The sequence below is a fragment of the Larus michahellis genome, chromosome 1 (assembly GCF_964199755.1).
Source record: "Larus michahellis chromosome 1, bLarMic1.1, whole genome shotgun sequence".
NCBI classification, from domain to species: Eukaryota; Metazoa; Chordata; class Aves; order Charadriiformes; family Laridae; genus Larus; species Larus michahellis.
Genome location: NC_133896.1, coordinates 5166758 through 5187470, shown reverse-complemented (window position 1 = coordinate 5187470; position 20713 = coordinate 5166758). Strand labels below are relative to the sequence as shown.

The window sequence follows — 20713 nt, the reverse complement described above, 5'->3', positions numbered from 1 at the left end:
ACCTGGCTCCAAAATTTTTGAAACTATGGGAAATATTCCCCTTAACTTCAGATGGACTGGAAGCCAAGTCACCAGCTGGGAGGATTAGAGATTCCGCTGCGGTGGGTAATTTGCTGCAGTTGCATCATTGCATCATTGGCTTCGATGCAGAATCCAGAAGGATATTGATGACACAGCTTGATCAGTCCTTTGAGCTCCTTTCCAAACTGTCTTTACATAGCAACATCAGGACTAGAAACATATGGTTTCCAGCACTGGTGATTATCTTTTGTATTTTTTCTGGAAAAGCCCTTCACATATTTCCCTGATAGGCATGAGAGAAACCTTTAAATGCTGATTGAGTCCACCATATTAAGGCTTAATGATGGCCAAGAAGGGGCAGAGCTGAGAAGCTGCTGATCCCTCTGCTTATAGATATCGCCTCCCATGTGTTTTGCATTTAAATATAGGGTATGTCTGCATGGATAGAAGCTGCTTTTGGGCATCTTCTTTCAGCTGGTCTTACTAAGCTGAAGTTTGTCTCCCTGTGAACACAGCTGCATAGCTGCTAAATCAAAGTTGGTCACACTGGGGAGAACTGGACACATCTGCACTCTTCCTGTTGGCTTTTCCTCAGTTGTCTGTCTTTCCCATCACCCAGAAACCTTAACCTCTCTTTTGATGAAGTCGTCTTGATACCAGCTTCCCTCACGCTGGTTCCCCGTATTTACACAGGATGACGAAGAGCAGAGCAATAGAATGTTGGCATGTTGCTGGAAAAACAACAGGCCTGGGACAAAACTGACAACAGGTAGAATCTGCAATGACTGGTCAGGGCTTCTTTTAATGTCATATTCATTTGAACATATTAGCTTAAACATCTGTGAACTGTTCATTGGAGTATGTATATATCATTCGGTATCCTAATTACGAACAGAGCATGTGCATCCTTGATGTATTCAGAGGTATTTCAATTTATAAGTAACCTTTTTAACTATATGCCACTTACAGCCTACTGCAAGTCTAGAGAGCTTTAGGAGAACTCCATTAGGTTTTTAGTCTTAGTCAACGTTATTCATCATCCCTTAGTTCAGAGCATGGTTTTTCCAGTCGCTGGGAGCTTTTATCCCAATCGTTATGCATGAGTTTTAAGTTTAGTTAGGTCTAAACATGTGTCCCACAGACACAGATCTTCGCAAGAGCTTTTGGGCAAGAGTTGTTATTTTGTCTTAGCATAGCACATGGCATCACACAGATCAGGCCTTGAGACAGGGAAAGACATCCCAGTTTTCTTCATAAGCCAAACTGGCAGTGTAGAAATACCTAGAAGATCAGCAAACATCTTAAGAGTTAAATTCTCGCCCACTAAAGGAGTGAGAGTTGTTCCTACTGGTTTCTTTTCTCTTCTCTTTCTAGACCAAAGAAGCTCTCTTCACAATTCTCCAGGACCTAAGGCCTGAAGACCACTTCAACATCATTGGCTTTTCCAACCGAATAAAGGTCTGGCAGCAGGACCGGCTGGTGCCAGTCACTCCAAATAATATAAGAGATGCCAAAAAGTACATTCATAACATGTCGCCTACTGGAGGTATGATCCAGAGATATGAAAGGGATTAATTTTGCTATCTGATTGACTACATCAGAATGGAGAGGGGAATGTGGTCCTGTAGCATGTAGCAATACAAAGACATTGGGACTCAGGTCATGGGACAAGGGGGCCCCTTCCCTACCTCCGCTCAGGGTTATGTGACAGAAGGCTATGTGCCCTTTATCGGTGTACATGATGCAAAGGTGTCCCCAGATCCAGTAATATGACCTAATATACTCATTAAATCCAAATTGGGTCCATTCTCCAATTTATCTGGTGAGACCCCTGGAGTAGGAAAGTTCCCAAGGTTATTTCTTGAGGACACAGGAAAAAATGCCATATCCTGGTGAAGGACACACAGTTCTTGCGCAGTTTCTGAAAACCTATGTAAATGCAGGCACATGGTTTTGTCTCGGCTGGAAACTCCAGGGATGGGCTACCCAGTGTGGACTGTGGGATTGCCTTCTGCAAGAGCTACTTTCTCACCTAGTACTGTTTTCTTCTCGTCTCTACCAAGGAGCAGACAGAATGACATTTAAGAATTTCTTGTCCTTTTTTTCATTTGTGCCTTGTTGCCAGGAGTGAAGAGGGGAGAGGAGGAGACTCCAGAACAGTGGCAGAGTGAATTTGAATCAGTGGTCTCCTATGAGGCTATGGACACTAGTATAAAAAGACTTAGTGAGGATTGTAATCATAGAATCACAGAATGGTTCAGGTTGGAAGAGACCTCAAAGATCATCTCGTTCCAACCCCGCTGCCATGGGCAGGGACACCTCCCACTAGATCAGACTGCTCAAAGCCCCATCCAGACTGGCCTTGAACACCTCCAGGGATGGGGCAGCCACAGCTTCTCTGGGCAGGCTGTTCCAGTGCCTCATCACCCTCACAGGAAAGAATTTCTTCCTATTATCTAATCTAAATCTCCCCTCTTCCAGTTTAAAACCATTACCCCTCATCCTATTGCTACACTCCCTGATAAAGAGTCCCTCCCCATCTTTCCTGTAGGCCCCTTAGGTAGCGGAAGGGGCTATAAGGTCTCTCTGAAGCCTTTTTTTTTTTGCAGACTGAACAATGCCAATCAAACATACTTTGGCAGCTGTGCCCATCCTAGCTGAGCACTCCCCAAGCAAGCAGAGAGCTGCAAAATGACCTGTGCAAATCCTTCCCCACGCAAACAGCCACAGGTGGTTGAAGGTCAGACAGGGCCTTCCCATGGCTGCCCCTGAGCAGTGACCGCTCCAAGCAAAGGAAACTCCCTGATGGAAAAACACGGCAAACTGGATGGTTTGCCGTACTGTTTGTGTTGCGAGAGGAAGAGTTTAGGAAGTGGTCATGGGCCCTGCCCAGTTAAACAATTACCAACAGTGGGACTAAACTCAAAGAACAAAGCTTTTTACTCCTGAAGTGCCAAAAACGCTGTGCAGGAACCAGCTGAGTTTGCCCATGAACCTGCCAGAGAACAAAACTAAAAGGAAATGATTAACTCAGGTTCAAGAGGAAGGTGCAGTGATTCTCCACCACAGGCCAGCGGTATACTTCAGTTTCGGCTAACTCTGCATTTTTCCTATAAACGTGCTGTTGCTTGAGTATCTTTCAGTGAACATGGACTCAGGCTCACAGATCACACACACGAAGAACGTGCTGTGCTTACACCGCTCTGTCATACTCACACACCAAAGAAATGGGGAAAAAAATATTGCTGCTAAATATTTTTGCATGTGGCAAAAGGCAGTTTTCGGTGCTTGGTAGCTCTCTGATGTGGCAATCTGCCACGTGGGATGGTTTTCTTTTGTTTCTTGGGAAAAAATTCTTTCTGAAATTTTGAGTCTGGAGACTGAGAGAATATTAGGATATTTAGGTGCAGGGTCTTGGTTCAAAACCATTTTGCAAAACACCAGTCTGGATTTTGAGGACTTTTCAGAAGTTTTAGCCCCTTTCCTGTTCCTTGTCTTGCTGTAGTCACTGGAGCTGTGGATGCTACATTTCTAGCTACATGATGCATGGTCAGACCTGCTAGCACATCCTCGCTGATATCTCCCTAGATATTTCCTTCTGGATCCCTAGGAGGAGTTTGTTGTGTACAGCTCAAGACATTTCACCTGTTTTTTTCTGAGAGGTGTTTTTAACCCAGACATACTAATCTTGCAAAGGTCCCACAACCAATCCCTCTTTGATATAGCACAAAAAATACAGCGAGCAAGGAGATACCCATACTCATTTTCCTGCTTTCTTTTTTTTTCTGAACACTCAGGAGGTTTGAATCCTTTTCATGGTTATTCTTCCAAAGTACATGTACTCCCTCATTTATTTTCTGTTTTGTCCCTCTCTCCCAATTCAGGCAGCTCTATTCTTCACTAGCCAGTTTTGTGAAAACACACTCTTCGGCTAACAAAGCCATTTCTCTTCCCTTTAAAATTTGTTAGCCCCTGGGGTTTGAGGAACAAACCAAACCACTTGTTTTCCCACTAGAAGTCTTTTTTCCTCTCTTCGAATCTTGTGCCCTTCAGACAAAATGAACAGAACTTGCTCTCCCAGTTCAGATACCATCTGGGAGAGTCCCTAATTAAGTTTAACTGTTTTTTATGTGCTGGCAGGACATGGTATGTGCTGTGACTCTGCTCACCATGGCTGACTATTGTACATTGAGACATTCAAGGATACAGCAATTTTACACAATAAACTGCAGTTCATAAGACTATAAATACCTCTGTTAAACTGGTGCTGAGTAACAGAGCTGAAGTGAGTTAAAGGGCTAGTGCAACCACGTGTAGAGAAAAGGAATTTCCTGATGAACAGAGATGCTGTCGTCATACTAATGGGAGCTTAGGAAATTATTTTTATCACTCTTACAAAGAGAAATGAGCTAATCATTTTGGTACCTTCCCAGGGACTAATATTAATGGTGCTCTCCAGACTGGTGCAAAGCTGCTAAATGATTACATTGCTCAGAACGACATCGATGCCAGGACCGTCTCTCTGATCATCTTCCTCACGGACGGGAGGCCCACGGTGGGGGAAACACAATCGTCCAAAATCCTCAGCAACACCAAGGACGCCATCCGTGATAAATTTTGCCTCTTCACCATCGGCATTGGCAATGATGTGGACCAGAAGCTGCTGGAGAGGATGGCACTGGAGAACTGTGGCATGACGAGGCATTTCCAGGAGGATGAGGATGCAGCCAGCCACCTCAAAGGGTTTGTTCTGCTTTTTATATGCTTATACTCTTGTCCTCTGGGCAGGCGTTTGGGGAAGGAAAATCCACTAAGGAGATATCACAAGAGATGGGAGTTTCTCTGAGGCTCAACTGTGGTTGAGAGAGGCAGAGTACGCTGAGGTACTGAGGATGCCTACACAGAAATTGTCTCCTGGTGGTTACGTGTGGACAAGAGTGTCTTCCTTTTAAATCCGATTTTGTAGATCCATCTGCCACTCCACCCATGTCATTTGCTTCTCAGAACGTGCGTTTTGGATAGCAAGTGGCTTTCGCTGGCAAATGAAGGATGTGCTGATTGTCTGGGCTGCAGGAACCCAGCACTGCAAGTACTTGTTCAAACACCTCTATCTGATTAAACAGCTCACTGTTTATCAAGCTCAGTGATGGCAAGCCCGTTTGGCATCTGGTGCCAAATTTACACAGAAAGGCACAATCACTTCCTGGAGGCCAATTCAAATCACTGTTGGAGGGAAAATCTACATGGGTGCCAATGTAATTTTGGATTTTTGTAGTCAGCGGCTTGTATTTTTACACAGAATCTTCCTTGCATTGTACTATAAGACAGATTGTATCCCTCACTCCACTATTCGTTATATCCCAGGAGTTATTTCACAGAAAATTCTCAGGTTTAATTCACTTGTGTTTTAAAATGCATCGAGGTTCCTGCATCAAAGACAGTGAGTGCTCAGAGAGACTTTAAAATAAAGCCAACCAATTCAGGCTTTGGGTTTCCTTGGAGAGAGAATAAAACAGAAAGTGTGACTTCCAGACAATCTGTTTGAGCAGATGTGAAAAATAAATGCAGCCTGATCTAAAAAAGGGCCGAGGCCAGTTCATTGTTTATTTACCAAATTATACTCAAATGACTTGCCAAGAAATGAGGAGTCTGGCATTTAAATGGGAAATATGGCATTCCTGGAGCAGGTTGGGAGCAGGTTGGGAAGACCCATCAAAAGCACATCACTGCAGGGAAAGCACGGTACTGTAAACGTAGGCCTTGACCCCTCGTGAAGGCTTTCTGGCCTGTCCAGTGCAATGGTAGGTCATGTTAATAAAACATTATAGGGTTAAACTCTCTGGTTCCATGGAATTTTGTTGCTTGCTCCGACAGAAAGTCAGCAATAAGGTAGCAGTGAGTTCTCTTCTGCCAGTCCTCCTGTAGTTAGGATTCCTCCATTCCTTGGGAATGTCCTCATTTATGGGGGCATAATGCGATTTCTTCTTGATTTTTTTTCTCCTCTGACTCTCAGAAATCTATGTTCCTGCCTGACCCACACTGACCATCCCAACCTACATTATCTAGGGCTTTTCTAGTGATACAGAAGCTTTGGTTCAGGTACTCTCCAGCTTTGGGCGTCATCTTGGTCTTACAGTTTCTGGGTCTGGAATACCATGCGTAACACAGCTAGAAAACTGTGTGTAACAGCATCTTTTCAAAGTATGTTTTGAAATAACTGGGGTCCTTTCTGTGAGCCTGAGCAGCCAAGAATTTACGTTTGATGGACGGGCCCTCTTAAGCACACTTAAGTGGTCACAAACATCTCCTTGGAGACCTCTTGAATCATAGTGGAATGTAGGTGACTGCCAGACCATATTGGGATGCTTCTGAACATACTTAGGAGACTGTTTCGATGCCTAAGAACCACTGAAAACTAAAATGAGGCAGAGAATACTTCAGGTTGAAAGGGACCTCTGGAGGTGATGTAATGCAGCCTTCTGCTCAGAGAAGAGTTAACTTCAAATGTAGGAGAGGTTTTTCAGGGCCTTGTCCACTCAAATTTTGAAAAACCCGTCTCTCTGCACCCAGTTACAGTGGATGCACTAGTTAAATTTGGGGCCTGGTAGCTCTAACTTCTCCTGAATGTCTTAGGAGCTACATTAGATAGTCTGACTGTATCCTTGGCCATGTATAAGTGCAAGAGTGTGTGCATACATTTGGATGAACAGTACTAACGGTAAGAAATCTGTCTTTGTTTCAGGTTCTATGATGAAATAGGAACACCCCTTCTCTCTGACATCCGTGTTGATTACCCTGAAGACAATGTGGAGCAAGTCACTCAGAACTTCTTCCCTAACTATTTCAATGGCTCTGAAATTATAATAGCTGGCAAACTCATCAATCGCACCTCAGATAGCCTCCATGTGGAGGTGACCGCTAGCAACTCTAAGAAGTACATCCTCCTCAAAACAGATGTGGCTATTGACCTGCCAAGCAGGAACGACATTAGAGGTGTCCCTGGCCTGGAAGATGGCAAAGGTGATAAAAATTACATTGAGAGGGCATGGAGTTACCTCACCATCAAGGAATTGCTTAACTCCCGGTTGAAGAGTGATGACAATCAGGAAAAAGACTATTTGACAGAGAAAGCCAAGTCAATGGCCCTGACTTACAATTTTGTTACTCCCTTCACTGTTCTGAAGATGAGGGAGGCTGGGCTCCATTCAGAACCACCTCAAGAGGATTTTATTAGCCCTTCGACCGATGGCATTGGTGAGAAGTTGCAGAGCTTGCAGGGACACAAAGCACCACCAGGTACGAGGGGAAAAAAAACCTGTGTACTGGTAAGAAATCTTTTTGCATAGGTAATGTCTCATGGCTAACTTTGGCAACAGGGATGATCTAGCCCATGAACTGCGGGGTAATAAACAGAAAGCTAACATCATATTGATTTTGCTCATTGTGGGATGGGTGACCTTGAACAAACCTTTCAGGCACCTGACTCACCCCCTGGAAGCACTTACTGCTCTGTAAAACTATTGAAGAAAAATTGATATTCTAAATGAAGCCTAAACTGCAGGAATATGTCCTATAATCTTGCTGAATAATATTTTGGGAATCTTATTATACTATGGCTCTTTCTGATGCTCAAGAAGTAATTGTAACAGCCTTCCTTCCCCACGTCTAGGTATACACAGACAGCAAGATAAACAAAGAATTAAAATCTCCAAAACTTCAGGTCAGTGCCTGTTTTCATGCTTTTAATAATTCAAAACAGTAGTGGTTGATTTATGGAAACCTCAGTTGCAAGCCATTGTGGTATAACTGTCCTGATGGATCAGCCAAAATCCTATTTACCAGACCTGCATCATAGGGAGAAAAATGAAAACAAAACCAAAATACAGAGAGGAACAGTAATGAAAAGAGGTGTGAGAAAACATAGCAAGGCAGATGATCTACAACAATTAATCCTCATGTTTGAGACTTCTGTAGATTAGGGCAGAACAGGAATCACATTCTTTCGGTACTAGAACTAGTCAAAAAACATTTTATAAAAGTAAAAAGTGGTGTTGAAGGAAAAAAGAAAAAAAAAAGAAAATTCAATAGTGCTTTCCTATTTCCCTGTTGGTTCTGCACCTCTACTTAACATCCTTTTCATACATTAAACACTGCAGAATAAGCCCAGATCAAGAATGTAGACTTGAATTTCACTGGATAAGGTCAAATTCACCTTACGGACTAGGGGTTTGGCTGGTCTTCTTTTAATTAACAAATATCTGGTAGTTGATGATAGGTCAAGGACTGTTGAAAAATGAAGGTCGTGGGATTGTTTAAAATCTGCTGTTGACTGCTCCAATCTGATATCGAGGACTAGGAAGGTTCAGCGTGAGGTGTGCCCATGCAGTAGTCCTTGGTTAGAGCTTTTGTGTGCTGTGGGGGATGTAGCCTCCCAACAGAGTATGGAGGAGTAAAAAACACCTGCATGACAATTCCCATAAATCACTGAAATGATATTCCAGGAAGAAAATATCCTGATTTTCACTTGGACTGCCTCGGGGTTTAAGTTTTCATTGAAAACCCAACCTCTTCTGTGAGAAAAACAAACAAAATAAAATAATCTTTATGAAAAACAAAGCAAAACATGGCATTTCCTGGCAAACTTCATCCGACCCTCTAAAAACAACAAACCAGGAAGTCTTAGAAAAAACAGGGACAAACACATTTTGAAAAGCTGTTTTGTTACATTCTTGGAACACTGCAGTTTTGTGTAACTCTCTCACGTTTGTCTCTTTTTTTCATGATTTCTCAGCGGATGGAGACCCTCACTTTGTCATTGATTTTCCTTCCAGCAAGTTCTCCGTCTGCTTCAATATTGATGGAGAACCAGGGGACATTCTCCGACTGGTCTCTGATCACAAGGAATCTGGTGAGCAGTCAAGCAAAGCAGTCGCTTGTGGAGGAAAGCTGAAGTGCAAGGCCAGCTCTCTAGCTATAAGACGGAGTACCAAGGTGCTTTCCAGGCAAAAAAGCATCAGGAAATTAGAAAGAGTTGCTTTTCTGGCCAGGCAATGGAAAATTGGTGCACAACAGTTTTCCAGCTCTAACAACCTGGATTAGATGGGGAGTTAGACCGTTCACTTGCACTTACTAACCTCCAACTTTATTATAGTTTATGGGTAAATCCCACAGCAAGCCTAAGCAAGAAGGAGGCCTGGCGACTGCTACACACACAATTCATCTACAGAAGTCTTTGTCAACAGATTAGACCTAACCATAGAGTGAACTGGCCTGTGTGTGTATACAAACTTTTCCTAGTTCAGGTCTTCAATGACTGGAATCAATGGAGCAGCAATTACATCTAAACAGCCCAAAGACCCCCTTGAGTGCCTGAGGACCATATTGGACCCCTTCAGTCCAGCTAGATTGGAGACCTCAGCTCCTGATGATCCAGTATGGTCTAGGGTTGCACTTGACCAGTGCTACAACAGCCACAGGCATTTTTTCAAACTGCATGTAGTGTTTGTGTAAACCACACAGCCACCTCCGTGCCGTGCAATTACACATGGGCTTCAGCTTCCTGGTGCAGAGACAGTGCATTTCTTTGATGGTGCAACTTCATCAGCCTTCTAGCTACAAAGTCACAACGTGCAAATAAAGAGATTTGGACTCACCAAAATTGCTCTGTTATTGGAACCTCACTCTTTACTTACAGAGCTGTTTGCTTCAGGGCAGAGCAAAGTATCAAAAGAGGCTAACCAACAGCTCTGAAAAAGCCCACACGATTCAGGATCTGCTTTGCCCAAGCCAGTCTGATCCCCAGGGGCCCAAACTGTGGTCTGGTCTGATCTGATCTGGAATTCTAAGCAGGGCAGCTAATAAGCGGATTATGTCCTCATCAGGGAAATGGTGGGAGGAAGGGGTGTCAAAACCAGAGACAATACACAGGATTGTTTTACAAAGAAGATAAACAACCCCACAATAAAGTTATAAGAATTCTGTTCCGTGTGGCAGTGCTCTCGCCTCCATATTTCTGTGTTCACGCCTGCCTTAGTGAATAAGGTCCAGCTTTTGGCAATGTTTCCCTTAAACATCTGTCACAGATTGTGTTTGTGCTACAGCTTCAGTGATTCTGTGGCTCAAACATGGAATCAGCTTGAGAAAAATAGACGGTGTAGCACTAGCAAGTTGAATCTATGAAGACAGAAACGAGAGATTTCCTCAGCAACAGTGGGATATGGAGATATTTCATCCCAGTGTTGATGGCTTGGGTCTAGCTTGGGTTAGCCCCAAGCCGCCTCCTTTATTGTTACTATCTAGTAGCTGTTCTGAGACCTGTGGGAAGTGAGACACTGTCTTAAGGACAGGAAGTAATGAAAATCATTAAAATGATTTGGAATCTTAGTGTGGACATCCAGGTTTCAGCTGACTCAGTGTGATCCAGGGAGGTGGTTGAGTCACCATCCCTAGAGGTATTTAAGAAACATCTAGATTTGGCACTTCAGGGCATGCTCTAGTGACAGAGATTGTAGGGTTTTTTTTGTGTGTGTGTGTATGGTTGGACTCGATGATCTCAAAGGTCCTTTCCAACCATGAAGATTCAATGATTCTATGATTCTAAGAGGTCTGCACCTTAGACTACTTAAAAGTGGTTCTTTTGGGACAAAATTGAGGAAAGCTGGAAGAGCAGCACAGGCGAAGCTGAAAATAACCCAATGGAAGTGCAGGCTTCAGGGTCCTAAACTGCAGTGATACAGAGAGAACTGAATTTCTTAACGCTGGCACCTGAGGAGGTTTAGCACTTCACTACAGGTCCTGCTCAGTCTTTAGCATGTTGACCAAAGCAGTACCCCTTCCTCTGGGGCTTCCCAGGCTAGTTCTCTTCTTAGGAGCCAGGTAAAGGGGGACATCAAACTCCAACTGGCTACTACCTGAGATACTCTGAGACAGCAGCATTCAGATACACCCAGGTCCTCTCCCTAGAAGTTCAGCCCCTATGCCAGTTGGTGATATGAGGAAAAGCAGGCCTGCCAGCGGCTCTTCTTAGTTCTCCAAGATCTGGTATGTTTGCCCAGGTTTGAGTTATGCATCAACAAATAGGTGATTGAGGTAAATCATGCCACAGTTGGTTGGGCTATAGCAGTCAGGAAGATAAATATTTGCCTTATGTGGCTCAAAGCCCCCCCAACATCATTGTCTTGTAGATAGGTAGGCCTAAGGTTGGATGGAGCTTAGGAAGTGGCTGTGCTGAGGAGCAGCTGATCCTCTCCCGTAGCACTGTGTACACAATGTTAGGAGTAATGGGGCTGGGGGCACCTGTCTCCAGGGAAGGCCAGTATTTCTGAGCTTGGGTAAATTTAGGCGCTCTATATAAGGTAATCAATTTATAACAGACTGGCCATACTGTTTTGAATAGCGGTAGGTGAAATAATTGAGCATGTGGTGGTGAATTTGCATGTCCTCGGTTGCAAAGCTCATATTTGAGACAATAGACCTATTCTTGGTTCCAGCTTTCATTTATTGATTATTTTCCTGCAAGGTGTAACTGTGAATGGGAAACTAATTGGAGCTCCTGCACCACCCAACGGCCACAAGAAGCATCGGACTTACTTCAGCACCATCACCATCCTCAGCAATAAGCCAGAGAGATCTTACCTAGAGATCACACCCAAAAGAATCATCCTGGATGATGGGGAAAGACTTCTTCTGTCCTGTGATCGGAGTGCCATTGTGCGGAGCAGCAGCCTCGAGGTGTCCATCTCTGCCAATTCCAACATCACTGTGACCATACGAGACACAATCAGCTTTGTCATCCTCATCCACCATTACAAGAAGCCAGCCCCATATCAGAGGGATCACCTGGGGTTCTACATCTCCAACAGCAAAGGCCTCTCTTCTGACTCCCACGGGCTATTGGGTAGGTAACAGGTTCTCAGATTCAGAGCTGTAAGCCAGAGAAAAATGATCTCCCAAACCGTTTTAAAGGGCAGAGACAAGGTTTAAGACATTTAAGGAGGTAACGAACAAGGCAGGTGGGGGTTAAATTCTCAGGTAAGACTTTTACTTCCACTCCCAAACAACTTCTTTTTTTTTTAGCATCTTTTTCTGTATGAGCTATTTCCCACCATCCTAGCTATGTGGCTGTGCCTGTTTTTCACATTTCTACTCTTTTTATGATTGTCCAATACAGTTGTCATTACAATACACATGCTTGATGTTCCCAATAAAGAGAAAAACCCCAGATGTTGCACGAGAACCCTGAATAAGGCATCAATAAGAGATTCTTTAACAGTAGTCCTAATTCAGAATAGCCTAGATGCTAATGTGCTGTCAGGGACACAGCAAAGTAGGGTCTGATTCTAGACAGAGAAATCAGTCAACTGAGGACTTCTAGATTCTGAAAGAGAGCTCTAGTCACAGAGCTAGCACATTGCCAGAGATCATTGATTTAGCCTTCAAGTGCTGCACTTGCACACGTCCACAGGGTCTGTTTTTGCAGGACTGAGCTGTTTATACCTGAGCCTGATTGAGATCAAGAAACATTAGTACTTTTTGTGGCCCCTTCCTTTCAAATGTGAAGTGAGAGAAGAACCATCCCCACATTTTGAGAGTAATGAGGCTTTAGGAAGGCTCAGAGAATGTCTAGATGGTCGGGTTCTTCCAGACAATGAGAAGTAGTGATGTTTACGGCTGTGTACAAGTGCAGAACTAGGACTGAAGCCATAGCTTCTGTGACGTTCAGGCCAGGCTAAACAGGAAATGATTCTTCGTGAGTGGAGTTTTGGATTTGGGCTGCTTGCATGTGCAAACCTCTAAATCCTTACTTAGGTTTGGCTGAAAAGGGCTTGCCCCCAAGAAAACAGGGGAAGAGAATTTGGAGCTTCAAGCCTAGATCATCTTTCTGCTTGCTGATGGGCTTTCTGTGGGTTATATTATCCTCTAGTAACCACAGCCCACAGAGAGGAACTTGCTACTAGCAGCTCAAACAGGTCTTTAGCTCAGCCAATGTATCTTGATGAGTGAAAAAAGAAACAGGGTTTTATTCTAATCTGTATCTCTGTTTGTGAGATTTAGAAAAGAATTGCAGGACCTAGATTCACCCTACTATTGCAGAGAAGCCCTTTACAACTCCATATGCTAAGAATCCTTAAAACGTGGCCTATTAAAAAACAACAAACCAACAACTTATAAAGAGGCACAAAACAGCCAGTCACGGACTCTATTTTATCTTACCTTGCAGGTCAGTTCTTGAACCATGAAGTTAAACTTCTTCAGGAATCTCTAAACACAAGTCGTCAACAGGTTGGTCAGAATCAAACTGAAGCATTAAAGCCAAACCCTACGAATACCCTGAAAGTGAAGGGAAGGCTCGTTCCTGTTGTGTGGAAGCAGCGGAGAATCTACAACGGCCAGCAGGAAGTTGACTGCTGGTTTGCCAAAAACAATGCAGACAAACTGATCGATGGGAGCTATAAGGACTATTTGGCTACTCATCCTTTCGACACAGGGACCAGCTTTGGGATGATTAGCAACGTTTAAGACCGATCATAGCAATGCATTGCAGCAGCATGTGTGACAGCGGTTCCCTTCTGAAGCCTCTAGAGCTAGGCAAATTATGAATATTTCTTTACTTTTTGGTGCCAAAGAAACCAAGGCTTTTTTTTGCCCTTGGAAATCAGCTGTCTCTCTTTCATGCTAGATGAACATTGTTGATCAAATTCCTGAAGACGAGGAGGTTGGGGGCGGGGGAGGCAAGAGTTGAGGACATGGTTAAAGGCGTGATCGGTGCTCTCCCAGTGGGAAGAGAGGGAGAAATGGTCCACCACTCATATCGAACCGGCCTTAAAATAAACCCGTGCAGGGATCTGTGCAATACCCGCCAGGGGCTGGTGAGTCACCCAGTGAGAGGCACAGGTCACACAGCACCGTGTCTATCTAGAGAGAGAGCCTTGGGTGATATGCTTTGTAAAGAAGTGATTTGGAGCACCTGCTCCAACCATGGTCCCTGGGGAAAGAAAAGAGCAAGAGGAGAGGTGGGTGGATATTCATCTGCAGTTACCCATTAGCACCAAAGAGGTAACAAAGAAATCAAAACCTTAAATCAACAGGTGACAAGCCGGTATTGCTTTTTTCGTTACTGGGATGGAGGTCTGGATTTGCCACTAAGTATGAGGTTCCCTGAACCACTATGGACCATGAAAATAGCAGTGAAAACCTTTATGTGGTTTATTGCTGTCTCAGTGCACAGGCTGCAGGCTTAAAAAGCACCTTCAGTCTTCAGCAGCGACAGGAGTGCCGCAGGCTCCCATTTCATGAAGCATCTCATTTAAATAACATTGCAGGCTTAGTGATTTCTTGAGTCTTGACTCCCTCAGAGAGAAACAAAGTTCCACCATGAGCTTCCAACAGACCTGCCACCTCCTTGAGCAGAGCATCACTTCTGCTTAGCAGAGATTTAATTTCTCTAAAGGATAATGAACTGGCACCTGCGATAGCTTATGAACCTACAAAGCAGACCAGACATTTCTAGCTGCTTTCCTAACCAGGGGGAGTCTTTATTTACTCCAAACTGCCAAAAAATTTTCATTCCGATTTCCCCTGGCTCCATCGCCTTCCTTACACTGCAGGAATTTGTACACAGCAGTAATTTGGCAGCAGGAGGTTACAGAAGGGTTCACCAGCCACCCCCACTGCAGGTGGTGCTGCTCTGCAAAGAAACCTCCAAACCCAAACTGCAAGGCTGCGGTTTATTTTAAAGTGAGACATCACTGACTAATGCTATAGATCAGCCACGGGAGAGTTTGCTTAGTAGAGAACTTGGCCAAAAAGGAGTTTGACAACCACAAACACATTTACATGGCAAGGCCAAACTGAGCTCATGTATACTCTCCCTTTCCAGAACTGAAAGGAGGGTGGGCGCGGAAGCATCTCCAGGAGCTAAACGATGTCCATGTGTTTGGAGAAAACAGACTTGCCAGAGACCGAAAGAAATAGGTTCAATCTTGACTGATTTTTTGCATACTTAACAATTAAATCATATTGTTGCCGTAGGAATTCCAGCTGCTGGGGGGTGGGGTGGTGATTTTCCAGTTGCTTGGTCATCTAGTTAGTCCTGCTTGCACTGCGGCAGCAGAGCAGGTAGCAAGCATGGTTGCCTATTCACACCACGTGCTGTGGGGAAGAGGGAAACAGCCCAAAGCAACCAGCTAAATTTAATCGCACTGTAGAAGATCCTTACAGAGAGCTCAGTTAGTGCAGAACTCATGCCAAGGCTCATGCTTTGGAACAAAACATAAAGAAAAAAAACCTACAGCTATCTTGAGAAATAGCTCTCCCGCAAGGGAGAACTGAAGGCAAGACCTTCAGCACAGTGCTGATCATGCAATAACCTAAAGGGGTTAATGCTCTGGAGCATGCTCACAGGCCAGAAATGAGATGAGAAAAAGCATCTGTGAAGTTGATTTCTCCACCCATGAAAACAGTGGGAAGATCATCCGGCCCATTTCTTAATAACCTCCCATTTCACTAGCAGAGGGTGAACGGGATAACAGCAGTGAACTTCTAGACAGTCCAGGGTTCAGCAGCTGTCTTCTTCATCCTGTCCTCACTGAAAAGAGATTTCTTTGAAATCTTCACTCTCCTCCTACATTTTGCTGTTCAAATGTATCGCTATGGGGAGCGATTGGCTTAGGCTCTCCTCTCATCTCTCCTGAATATAGATACGTATACACATATATATATATGCACACACACACGTATTGCTAATGCTTCAGGTGCATCATTACTCCTCCTCCAGCCAAGGAAACATATGTCTTTCAGGGCCTGAAAAGAACAATGATCAAATCCCTCTTCCCAGCCATGTGAAGCACCTGGAGCAATATACTCAAGTTCTCGTTAAGGCTCCAGTTATCCATTTCACAATAAATATTTTACAGTGGACACTGCAGTGAAGCTTTCATTCGGCAAAGATAAAACAAGCTTTGAAGCTAAGGTTATGTATGTTTTATGCTACTGGACAAGCTCATATTACCAGATGGCTGAAAGAACCACTCATGAGATAACAACAGGTTGGGAACCAAAGTAATTTCAGCAGAAAATTAAAGGTCAGTGACGTTCTTCAGCCTCTATACGCTTGGTAGGAAGCAAGAAGTGTGTTATATGAACAGACCCTCGGGGTCTACTCCCACATTAAACTGAGAATTTAATCACATGAAGACGACTGATCCAGCCTTTAAATACAGTAGCATAGGACATGGGAAATCAGAGTTTGTGCTCCTGCTGCCCCGAGAACAGTAAGAGCAAAGGCAAGTCACAGCCCTTAAACTTCAGCTTTCCCCGTCTATAAAGGGGGCATCACAACACTCCCCTCTCTCAGAAGGGGAACGTGTCCCGGCTGGTCCTCACGGTCCTTTGCCGCAGCACAGAGAGCTCCCAGGCACTGCACATACAGGCACACGTTTGTTCTCATCACAAAGAACATCAGAGAGCCCTTAATTTTGCAGTGATATGGTTAAAGGTTGCAAGCTGCTCAGATGGCTCAGGAATGAGGGCTGAGCAATCACTTTGGAGCGCAAGGGGAACAATCGCACACCCCCATTTCAGACAAGGGAACGGGACTCCTGAATTTAGGGTTGTTGAAACCGCACTGGCTACACACTGCTCGTGAGGGGAACCTCCCCCCACATCGTACTTGCCCTGCTATTGCCTACTCTGAGATTTCTCAGCCAGCCTCAACTAAGGGCTAAGAGGAAGACCACGTCACCCACCTTCCACTTCAGGACGAGGACTCTGCTGTGGCTGAATTCGCACTCTTCACATACTGCAGCATTGCACTACGCAGCCCTGTAGCAAGAACAAAACCTCGAATACCAGTACACCGCAAAATAAGGAGCAAGTTTCCAATAAGGCAGCTGTCTTAATCTGTTTTCAGTCAAGACCTTAACGGCCCAGGAGTTAATTCCAGCCCTTACCAGTGCAGAACTCCGCCAGACAAGCAAAAGTTGCACTGCGAAACCGATTTCAGTAAGCAATATAAACAATCTATCCAGAGGGCTGTGTGCCATGTGTTCCAAAAGCCATTTGACATGGCCAGCACAAGTAGGATTTTCACCCCTCATTTAAGTAAAGAGGAAACAAAAAGGGACTTAATTTCCAGAAATACAGTACAAGGCTGCACAGCTGCAAGCGCAGCCAGGCACATCCAGTTCACTAAGGGGCATGCAAGTCTGAGTTGCATCTAATGCTTCCAAACTACTTTGAAGTTAGGAAAAACAACAAACCCAGAAAACCCCACAAAACCAAAACATTTTCACACGCTCCTCAGCTCAGCTTTTAAAAGTCAAAAGCCGTCCACGTTCAAAAATCCAAATCCTTTATTTTCTACTGCCTAACAAGGAGCGTTTTCTTGGGAAAATACAAGGGAAGGAGGGAAAAAGAAAGGATAATTCCTGCCCAACAGTTCTGGGGACCATCTTGCAATAAGCAGAGCCCATCTATAGCTCAACCAGGTCTATTGGTGCAGTGGATCCTGGATCAGAACCTGCCCTGAGGACTATGCACCATTTGGACATCCCAGCTGTGTGTCTGCACTCGGTCTAGGAGTGCACTATGCAGCTGCTCTGCGCTCTCTCTTTCTCTCCCCAGGAGAGATGTAAAGTGTTTTGCATTTTTGTGTGTTTATAGATGAATACAGTACATTAACAAGAGAGCAAGGGCAAAGCATCTCGTGCTTGGAGCCTGGATCCAGGGGTCTTCTACAGCAGTCCTACCTGAGGCCGCTCCCTTACGCCCAGAACATCAGGGCTGGTTAACGGGGCTCCAGCTGACTGTTCAGATCTAGTTTTTGAACAAGGTCCTGCAGAGATTTTATATGTTTGTTTTAAACTAGGTAAAAGGAAAGTAGTCAGCTTCTAGTTAGTAAACGCTCACTTGTAAGGTGGTAACTGGGATTGATCTCCCAGTCTGTGCCAGCCTGGAGTGGGCACAGGCTGATGCTGCAGTATCAGGTCTTTGCACTGAAGTGGCTCATACAACCCATCCCCAGAAACCGAGCACTGTGGCTCAGCTCTTCTCCCCTAGGCTTACCAGGACAGCCCTGCTACAGAAAGGCAACCTGCCCTGTGAGAAACTGGCCAGGAAAGATTTCAACAGATCCCCTTCACAACGTTTGGGTCTTGCAAAACATTACGCACATGGAAGCATTTCAATTATGAAGCCGTTTTAGGTCAAATATTTATTGCATTCCTTATAAAACAGTAAAAAGCGTCAGATCCACTAAGACAATTTTCCCAATTCAAGACATTTAAATACATATTGCAAATCAATTCTTTTGAGTATGGTGCATATATAAAAGTGTCACATTTCAGGTAGCACACGATAGATCTATTTTTCCTTTCACCCCCTATAAAAAAAAAAAAAAGGCAGACAATCTTTTGATTTCAGTCTCTAGCCCTGACAAAGAGTTACACCCAGGGGCCAGCCAGGGGAAGAACATACCCATAATATCCCCAACTGCACCGTGCCTGCATGTGTACAGGTTAGGGTCAGGCAGCTAAAGCAGATACTGCTCAAGCTTGTACAGGATGCACAAAACACCATCCCAACTGCAGGAGATGACGCAGGCAAAAGAATCCCTGCAGATCCATAGGAACCAACTGGCATTCCCCACCCTGCCCTTCTTCGGCCAGCTCAAGGATCACAGCGCTGCTTCCCTTCCTCCACCTCCCGTGTCTCAGTGCTGTCAGATGACCACTTGATAACTGGGCTGCTTCATCTTCTGGTTCATTCCCTGGAGTCCTGAAATATCCTGGTCGCTTTCAGACTGATCAAAATCCATTTCTGGGGAGAGTAACACCTAGAAAGGAGAACAGACAGATGCTGTTGAGAACAGACAGAGTGAAAGCTCTCAGCTCTTCTTGATACTGCTTGCTGAAGGGGACAAGGACCCCTACAGGGGGTCTGTTGCAAGTTCTAATGCTTTCCGGAAGATGGGAAAGGTCTCAAGGTCACCTTGACCATCTCTCCAACAATAGCCAGACAGGTTTGGGCACAGACACCATGATGATCTGGTGTCCCACCATCCCACCCACCCCCTCCAAGAACAGAACAGGCAGCTAAAGATTCTGTTCACCATGGGACAGGACTCGCACATAGACATGCATGATCGGGCCAGGCTGTAGCCTCGGTGGAGACATACAAAAATTAGGCCACATATTTTGCAAACAGCTGTACCAAATGTAGACTTTTTCCCAGGCCCCCAGCTGCTTGCTATCTCCAGAGCTCAGCCAGGAGAGCAAGGGGAGCTACAGAGTCAGCTTCAACCATGGCCAGCAAGCTCAGGAGTGGTGTCCTAGCCTGGTAGCATCTTATTTCTCCCTGGCACAGCAGCTCCTGGCTCAGCCTAAATTGTGGGAGCCAAAATAGAGGACTGACCCCTCTCACTGGTACCTCTCCAGGTAAGAAAGCCCACAGCTTTGCTGCATGATCAAAAGGCTGCCCATTGCCTCCAGGAACACCTACGCTCTCAGTAGCTAACTTCAGACTTGAAGCTACCAACAGGCTGTTTTGAGCTAACTGGCTGCCACCGGCCTGGAGCGTTTGCATGATGCAGACAGAGCCACGGGTGGGAGATCCTCCAGCAACATCATCTGGAAGAGGAAAAAGGCCGGATTTTACTCAGGCAATAGCTGCACTGACTGCAGAAGAGCTGAAACCCAACGCCAGCCAGCAGGCTGGATGCATGAGCAGTTTGCACAGGTAATATTCATAGCTTGATAGATTGTTTGCTGAACCCCATCCTACCCCTTTTTCTTACCTCAAAACCCCAGCTTTGGGCAAGAAAAGCCCTACGGTCATTACCCCTGACAGCAGCTACCTCTAAGGACGGCTGAAGTGCAGTCAACCCTCGTGCTACAGCTTGTGTCATGCCCAGCAGTACTCAGGAGCTCAGTCAAATCATGGAATTTCTGGTAAACTTCAGCCACCCACATCAGAAGCCTGGCCAGGTCCTTGGCACCCAACTCTGCAGAGGGGTACAAGCCTAAGAGCAGTCAAGGGTCTCCAGTTTTATTTCCCTAGATGAGCAACGCCAACAACCCTTTCCCCCTCCTCTACTTGCCCATCACAGAACCCAGATAGCATCATTAGTTCATGGCTGATGCAAGGACAAAGACCAGGTACCACAACCACCCCCACAAACAGAGCTTCCTCCAGCAAGGCAGTGTAGACCCCCCACCCAAGCCTCAGCCCCATCTGACCCCACTTTGCTCCAAAGACTGGACCAACACGCTATGGAGCGACAGCCTTCCAGCTCAAAGGCAGAAGTCAAGGGAGGGTGTGTGGGCTTTCAGCCCAGTGCATTCACACACTGAGTGTCCCCAACAGCTCAAGCGGGAACCCAGTATTCCTTGGGCAAAACCAGGAGAACAGGGGAAATTAGTCTTATCTGTGTCTATCTCCGTGCACAGTTGTGAATTAACATCCACTCGTCAGCACTTAGAGAGCACCATGGGGCCAGTCACCACAGCAACAAAACAGGAAAAACAAACTCCAATGAGTCAATGACTTCAAAGGAGCAGAAGAGCCGCAGGGGAAGGTTTCCTCCCTACCCTCACGAGCTCTCCAGCCCCTCCATCTGATGTTTTTATCTTCACAGCAGCACGCCAAACACTCAAAGGATGGCAGTAGATCAGATTGAGCTCTCTTGTCCCCCCCT

The 20713-nt window shown here is 45.1% G+C and overlaps 2 protein-coding genes across 3 annotated transcripts in view; one reads left to right on the top strand and one right to left on the bottom strand.

The window, feature by feature from the left end:
• Positions 1–16210, top strand: part of ITIH5 (inter-alpha-trypsin inhibitor heavy chain 5) — a 49987-nt gene extending 33777 nt beyond the window's left edge. The window contains exons 8-14 of the mRNA XM_074573221.1: positions 1396–1567; positions 4455–4764; positions 6764–7317; positions 7691–7741; positions 8813–8929; positions 11540–11917; positions 13241–16210. Of these exons, the coding sequence (XP_074429322.1) occupies positions 1396–1567; positions 4455–4764; positions 6764–7317; positions 7691–7741; positions 8813–8929; positions 11540–11917; positions 13241–13539 (1881 nt within the window). The 3' untranslated portion in view covers positions 13540–16210. The remainder of the gene's footprint in view (positions 1–1395; positions 1568–4454; positions 4765–6763; positions 7318–7690; positions 7742–8812; positions 8930–11539; positions 11918–13240) is intronic.
• A 1996-nt stretch (positions 16211–18206) lies between these two features.
• LOC141738083 (store-operated calcium entry regulator STIMATE-like) overlaps positions 18207–20713 on the bottom strand; it is a 37606-nt gene continuing 35099 nt past the window's right edge. Inside the window, exons 8-9 of one of the 2 annotated variants that reach the window (XR_012585294.1) lie at positions 19519–19646; positions 18207–18853 (exon numbers count right to left, since the gene is read on the bottom strand). Coding sequence is in view for 1 of the 2 variants with exons in the window: in XM_074573222.1 (XP_074429323.1) it covers positions 18740–18853 (114 nt within the window). In the remaining variant the exon portion in view is untranslated. The remainder of the gene's footprint in view (positions 18854–19518; positions 19647–20713) is intronic. The other variant, XM_074573222.1, reaches the window with a different exon arrangement.